Source organism: Panthera onca, chromosome X (assembly GCF_046562875.1).
Source record: "Panthera onca isolate mPanOnc1 chromosome X, mPanOnc1 haplotype 2, whole genome shotgun sequence".
In the NCBI taxonomy this organism is placed as follows: Eukaryota; Metazoa; Chordata; class Mammalia; order Carnivora; family Felidae; genus Panthera; species Panthera onca.
In genome coordinates, this window is record NC_138357.1 from 104,032,681 (window position 1) to 104,039,444 (window position 6,764).

At 50.1% G+C, this 6,764-nt stretch overlaps 1 protein-coding gene across 1 annotated transcript; it reads right to left on the bottom strand.

Moving 5' to 3' along the window:
• Nucleotides 1–280: 280 nt before the first annotated feature.
• LOC145714638 (melanoma-associated antigen B3-like) lies at nt 281–5,224 on the bottom strand. The gene is made up of 4 exons (XM_081794304.1): nt 5,033–5,224; nt 2,910–2,987; nt 1,178–2,398; nt 281–874 (listed from the first exon to the last, which is right to left on the bottom strand). Exon 3 carries the CDS (start codon nt 2,367–2,369, stop codon nt 1,293–1,295), a length of 1,077 nt encoding a protein of 358 aa, XP_081650430.1. The 5' UTR covers nt 2,370–2,398; nt 2,910–2,987; nt 5,033–5,224; the 3' UTR covers nt 281–874; nt 1,178–1,292.
• Nucleotides 5,225–6,764: the final 1,540 nt, after the last annotated feature.

Genomic DNA, 6,764 nt, shown 5'->3' on the forward strand with positions numbered 1-6,764 from the left:
CAGAAGAGCACAGGACGCACTTGATCCCTGCTTGGGGTGATTTCCCTCTGCTTTCTGCACAATCCCAAAGTAAGTGTTAAGGGCAGTTTGCCATTCTGGGCTTAGTCTTTCAATTCTGAAGCCCGCCACGGGAGGGTCTGGGCCCAGCTCCCTCTGATCACAGCCTCCTGGAGCCCCCCATGCAGCTAACTTAGAATTACCTCCCCCTGAGGGAACTGCAGTCTCTGAAGACCCAGCACTGCCCTGCTTCAGGCACTGACACTTAACTCCTCTCATCTGGAACCACCTCTCTCCTGTTTTCTCCTGTCTTGTCATGTGTCCTTCTGGTCTGAGAGTGCAGATCACCATTCTTCCTTATATGACAGATGCTTCTCGCCTCTGTGATTTCATGGTCAGTGTCTTGATCTTTCTGTCAGCTCTCCCAGGGCTAACATGAAGCCTTCTAAGAGCGTACGCTCCATCAATGTTTGGGGAATAAACGAGCCTGTGAGCAGTGAGTCTAATTCATTAAAATGTGATGCTACATTCTTCCATTAGTCAAACACATGCTGTTATTTAGAATGTTACAAAATACAGAGTGAAAGGAATTAGGAAACCAAATACAGACCATCTTACTCTTCTCCTCCACTTCTTGACTCCATATATTTCACTGCTTAAGTCCTTTTACATTTTCAAGGAAATGCATATTTCAATGCCATGCTACTTTGTACCAGAACACTAAATAAGATGGGCAATTTCCCAGTTTGTTTTATGAAACAGCAACACTCTCGCTTTTAAACTGATAACAAGTGAGGCCAAAATAATCCATAAATTTACACTATAAGGCTAGGTAAGATTTCATTTCAAAATAGCAACATTTGAAAAGTAGCAAAAACTCAAACTGCTAAAAAAAAAAAAAAAAAAAAAAAAAAATTAAAAAAAAAAAAAAAAAGAAAGAGGGGCGCCTGGGTGGCGCAGTCGGTTGAGCGTCCGACTTCAGCCAGGTCACGATCTCGCGGTCCGTGAGTTCGAGCCCGGCGTCAGGCTCTGGGCTGATGGCTCGGAGCCTGGAGCCTGTTTCCGATTCTGTGTCTCCCTCTCTCTCTGCCCCTCCCCCGTTCATGCTCTGTCTCTCTCTGTCCCAAAAATAAATAAAAAATGTTGAAAAAAAAAAAAAATTAAAAAAAAAACACAAAACCTCATACTGCTGATAAATCTCCAAATTACCCATACAGAACAGGAGCACCAAGGATTACGTGCTGTTCCCTCAGTCACACCCAGGCCTCCACTACTTAGAACACTGACTGCTCTCTTCAGTCACAACGTGAAGGATCGGGCTCGACCTCACTAGGTGTGGGAGGAGCTGCTGGACATGCCCCGGAACATGCACTGGCCGTAGCATCGGTCTCAGCCTGGAGTGTGACTGTGGCTTCGGCTCTTCCTTGCTCATCTCTCAAAGCCTCTTCATACCAAGGGTGGAAGGCGCTTGGGACCGTTTGGTTAATCTTGGCCCAAAACTCGAGCACTCTCATCTTGTTGGTCTCGGCGTGGGCTCTGGGGCCCCACAGGAACTCATAGCGCGGAGGGTCGCTGTTGGGCACCTGCCGGTACTCCAGGTACTTGAGCTTCACCAAATCTTGGGTGATGAGCTTCTTGGGCTCCCCAAATATGAAGTGCCTCTTCCCCGCATAGACTCTCATTTTATTCAGGAACTCCCAGATCTTCTCTTCGGCGGCACAGTTGCCCTTCAGGAAGATCACGCCCAGGAGATTCATCAGGAGGCCGGTCTTGGGAAAACCCCAGCCACGGTTTATAGTCCCGTTGTTGGGGAGGTTCATTTTGCTGACCAGGACATAGGAATGCTTGGTAGGATCGACTTCTTTTAAGTCAACACCAAAAACCACTTCCAAGCTGAAAGAGGCTCTTTTGAGGATCTCAACGAAGCGATGTTTATGCTTTTTATTGATGAACTTCAGCATATCAGCTTTCATAATGGGCCTTTTCATTCTGCTCATGTGCAACAGGAACTGTACCAAAACACTCGCTGTTTTGTTTACAGGGTCCCCCTGAGACTGCACAATGGAGAGTGGGGACTGGACGGAACTTTGCTTTTTCTCGACTTGGCAGTCGGCTCCTTTGTATGATCTTGTGTGAGAAACACCTGCAGACTTTGTGGTGGCGGACAGGGCCCTCTGAGACCTCTTGGGAGCGCTACGTGACCCGGCAGCAGGATTTCTCTGAGTAAGAACTTCAAAGGGAGGAGAGGCCGAGGAAGGGAACGCTTGTTCCGTGGCCGCGGGGGCCTGAACACCCCTCTGAGGCTGGGTCCCACCTTGGGCTTGGTGGCACTTCTCACCGGTGCAGAGCTTACTCTTCTGTGCCCGAGGCATGATGACTGTGGTCAGGGACAGCAGGTGATCTGGGCATGAGAGAAGAGAGGATGAGAAGGAGCACCTTCAGCCGGGAGAGACCACCTTGGCTTTAACCAAAGCTGCCTCTCAGGTTCCGTGAGGGCACTGCCCTAGGAAACCAACCACAGGGCTCCTGTTACAACCAACCTGTCCTCTGAGAACCACATGGAAGTAATTAAAGTGAGCCTCAGGCTGCAGCCTGCCAGCCCTGCTTGGTGCTTACTGGGGCTGAGAGCGGTGCCGGGTAGGCCGAGTCCTTGCGGAATCTCCTCTGGTCTGGAGAATGGGGATCCTCCCAGTTCACATTCAGGACCGTGATAACGGCTTTGGGCAGGGCCGGGCCCCCCTCCTCGGTGCTGCTCTAAATTGACATCTCAAACCCAGGTCCTCATCGTCTTGAGACCCCTCAAGGGGAACTAAAGGGGCATCTCAGCCCACTACTGTGACCCACTGCTGACAGTTCTGAGGGAATCTGCTCTGGGGTCATTGGGGTCCTCAGTCCGCATTCACTTTCCTCACCTTGGCTCTAGGTAGGGCCTGGGACACCTTCTTCTGCTGATCTGATGTTTCTCCCCTCAAACAAAGGCTCTCACCCACCTGATGACATAAGAAATAAAGTTGGGTTCACATACATTTGACTTCCACACCTGGGCTCCTCAGTGCTACAAGCAAGGGGGGCTCTCTATTGTCTCTTTTTGGGGGGGGGTTGAGTGGAACCATCACTCTTTATTCCTCACTCTGACTCCTGTGGAGCCCTGGGTCTCCGCCCTCTGCAGAACTGAGGCCAATAAGTCCAACATGCTCACCTCTCTGGGACTCTCCAGACAGAAATGAGGCGGGGGGGGGGGGGGGCGGGTTCCTCAGCCTAACAAATATTCAGGGTTTCCCCAGGGCTGAGGGAAGGGCCAGAATTTTTATTTCATTTCATTTTATTTTATTTATTTTATTTTGTTTTATTAAATGTACATCCAAGTTAGTTACCATATAGTGTAATAATAATTTCAGGAATATAATTTAGTGATTCATCAGTTACATACAATACCCAGTGCTCACCCCAGCAAGTGCCCTCCTTAATTCCATCACCCATTTAGCCATTTGCCCCACCCACTTCCCCTCCAGCAACCCTCAGTTTGTTCTCTGTATTTAAGAGTCTCTTATGGTTTGTCTCCATGTTTTTATATTTTTGCTTCCTTTCTCTTACTTTCATCTGTTTTGTATCTTAAATTCCACATGAGTGAAATCACATGATATGTGTCTTTCTCTGACTCATTTCACTTAGCATAATACTCTCTAGTTCCATCCATGTCGTTGCAAATGGCCAGATTACATTCTTTTTTATCAGAGAAGGGCCAGAATTTGTGAGACCCCCTTTTTAGAGTTGGTGTTCCCTTTAGCCCTCCCTTAGGTCTCTGACCTTAACTACAGGTTGGATTTAGGCCACTGGCCGCCAATATGCTGGTAGGACTTAGGCCTCCTGCCTTACAGAAAATCCCTCAATTCCCTGTGCCCCTAGGGGGGAAATTCAGGGACCTCCATATAGGATTACCCTTACCAAGAGCCTTCCAGAAACAAGCTATAGGGATGCTGCTTTCCCTAAATGGGGAGAGGTCCCCTCATTAGCACTCCAGGGCTTCACCTTCACGGCACTTAGGGCCTAGGCCTCCTCCATCTGCAGGACCCAGGCTACTCCCTTAGATGAAGGCCCTCCTTATCTGAGAGTTTCCAGGCAGAAAGTCTGATAGGTCTGCCAGGCCTCCCAGGGCCAAGGGCAGCAGCGGGACCTAGGAGAGCACCCTGTGTTATGGGTCAGGGTGGTCCCCTCAGTCCCCACTCAAGGTCCTCACCTTGGCTCCAGGCCAGTACTGGGACTCCACCCTCAGCTGGCCAGTGGCCTTACCACCCCCACTCCCACTCCCCCACAAATGACCTCACTTCCTGGAAACTCTGGAGAGGACAGAAGGATGAGTCAGAACTGGCCACAACCGTTCAGGGTCCCCAAGGGCTAAAAGCAGGAAAAGGGCTCCATGGGATCCCAGTGTTCTGGAGTCGGTGATCCCTACGTCCTGACTCAGGGTCTTCACTTTGATATCAGGGCCTGGGACTCCTCCCTCTACTAAATTCAGTAACCAAAATCCAAATTTATTTGGCTTTAGCCTTTACTTCTTGGAGCCGAGAGAGAGAGAGAGAGAGAGAGAGAGAGAGAGAGAGAGAGAGAGGAGTGTGTGTGTCCGCATGCGCGCGCTCGCGGTTAGGGGTGGGGGATGGCGGGAGTAGTGGGCGGGGCGGCGGTAGTCAGAGCCTACCAAATAAAACTGCCCCTGCCTGGAGCCTCCCAGAACCAAAGCAGGCGTACCGGTTTCTATCGCCATCTCTACCGGGAAAAGATCCCCTCATTAGCTACTCAGGACCCTCCTCTTGACTCTACTTAGGGCTTAGGTTTCCTTGATCATCAGAACCAGGGCTACTATCTTAGACCGACGCCTTCCTCCCTGAGACTTTCCAGACAAAACTCGGCCTAACGGTCCTGTCAGGACATTCCATTTCAGACCCCAGGGGCAGTACTTTGTGGCGCCACCTTTGTTACAGGAAGCGGGGGGGAGGGGGGGTGGTGTGGTCCCTTCATTTTACATTCAGGTCCTCACCTTGACTTCAAAGAACTCCTGGGAAGTAATCTTACGTTCCTTGGCAGAATAAATGCTGCGAACACTGGGCGAGGTCCGCGGTTCCAAAGCGGAAGTTCAGATACATCATATTCGGCCATGGCCACGTGGGGTTCTGAGGGCTGACAGCAAGGACATGGTTCCATCCGATCGCAGTGTTCTGAAGTCAGTGGTCTTTAGGTTGTCATTCAGTGTCCTCACCTTGGTGTTTATTCCTCCCCCTACTGACACAAGTCTGCCAGCCCCCAAAGCGAACCCTCACCTTTCCGAGTCCCTGGCGAGGAGTCAGGATGCCCCGTTTCCGACTACCTCTGCCTGGGGCCCCATAGGCTTGAAAAGAGGGCAGGACTCTGTGAACCTCCCTCACTCCAGTTACGGCCAAGACGTCTCCCTCTGCAGAACTGGGGCCTGCACCCTGTTAGACAAGGCTCTCATCCTGAGACTCACCAGGCAGAAATGAGGCTTCTCAGGCTCATAGCTCCACCTGAGGCCTCTCCATGGTTAAGATGGGTGCAGGGGTTTGTAAAGCTCTCTCATTTGTGGGTCTAGTGATGTCCTTCCTCTTTGCTCACTCAGGGACCCGACATTGCTCCTGTTCAATCGTGTGACTCCATCTTCCCTGACATGAGGTTACTCTGCTCAGATCAAGGACTGCTCCTTCTTGAGACCTCCCAGGTGGAAGAGTGAGCCACACTAGGCCAAGGATGTTTGGGTCCTGAGAGGCATACAGCAGATTTGAGTCTCCGTGGAATACCACTGCTCTGGAGTCAGTGGTCTCTACATTCATCATCTAGGGTCCTCAACTTGATATCTATCGATACAACCCAGGAGCCTCCCTCTACTGAAGTGTGGCCCCTTTCTTAGGCTAAGACTTTGACCTTGCTAAGAAATATGAGGAGTGAAAGAAGAATGTCCACCCTGATTGCCCTGCCTGGGCATTCTAGGCCTCACAGCTGGTTTGGCAGGTCTCTGAAGAACCCCCTATAAAGTAGGGTGGTTATCTCCCCAATCTTCATTAATGGGGGTCCTGTATAACTAAAGGATTCCTGGGAAACTCCACATCCATGCAAACTTGAGCAGTGTCCCTAATGCAAACTTTGCAGGTTCCAGTGCCTGACTTCATGTTAAATGGGGAAACTGCAACATAAGGCAGGGGATTCAGGACAGAGATGGGGTGTCGAAGAAAAATGACACTGATCTATCCCTCTTCACAGTAGTCAGAGTGAGCCTCTTATGTGATTTGTTTTAAATGATTTACTTCCTAATGGGAAGGAGCCGTCCAGGATGGTTTTGTGATTCCACAATCTTGAGGTCATTTGACAATGCATATGTAGATAATCATACTGTCACTGGACATTTTCTGCTTCTCCTCTTTGTTCATGCCTTTGATTTACTGTGGTATTCTTTTTTTTTTTTTTTTTATTTATTTATTTTTGGGACAGAGAGAGACAGAGCATGAACGGGGGAGGGGCAGAGAGAGAGGGAGACACAGAATCGGAAACAGGCTCCAGGCTCCGAGCCATCAGCCCAGAGCCTGACGCGGGGCTCGAACTCACAGACCGCGAGATCGTGAGATCGTGACCTGGCTGAAGTCGGTCGCTTAACCGACTGCGCCACCCAGGCGCCCCTACTGTGGTATTCTTAACTGCTTTGGTTATGTATTCCAATCCAGTTCTTTGGACACAGAATCCTTATTTTTACCCCCTGAGAGACA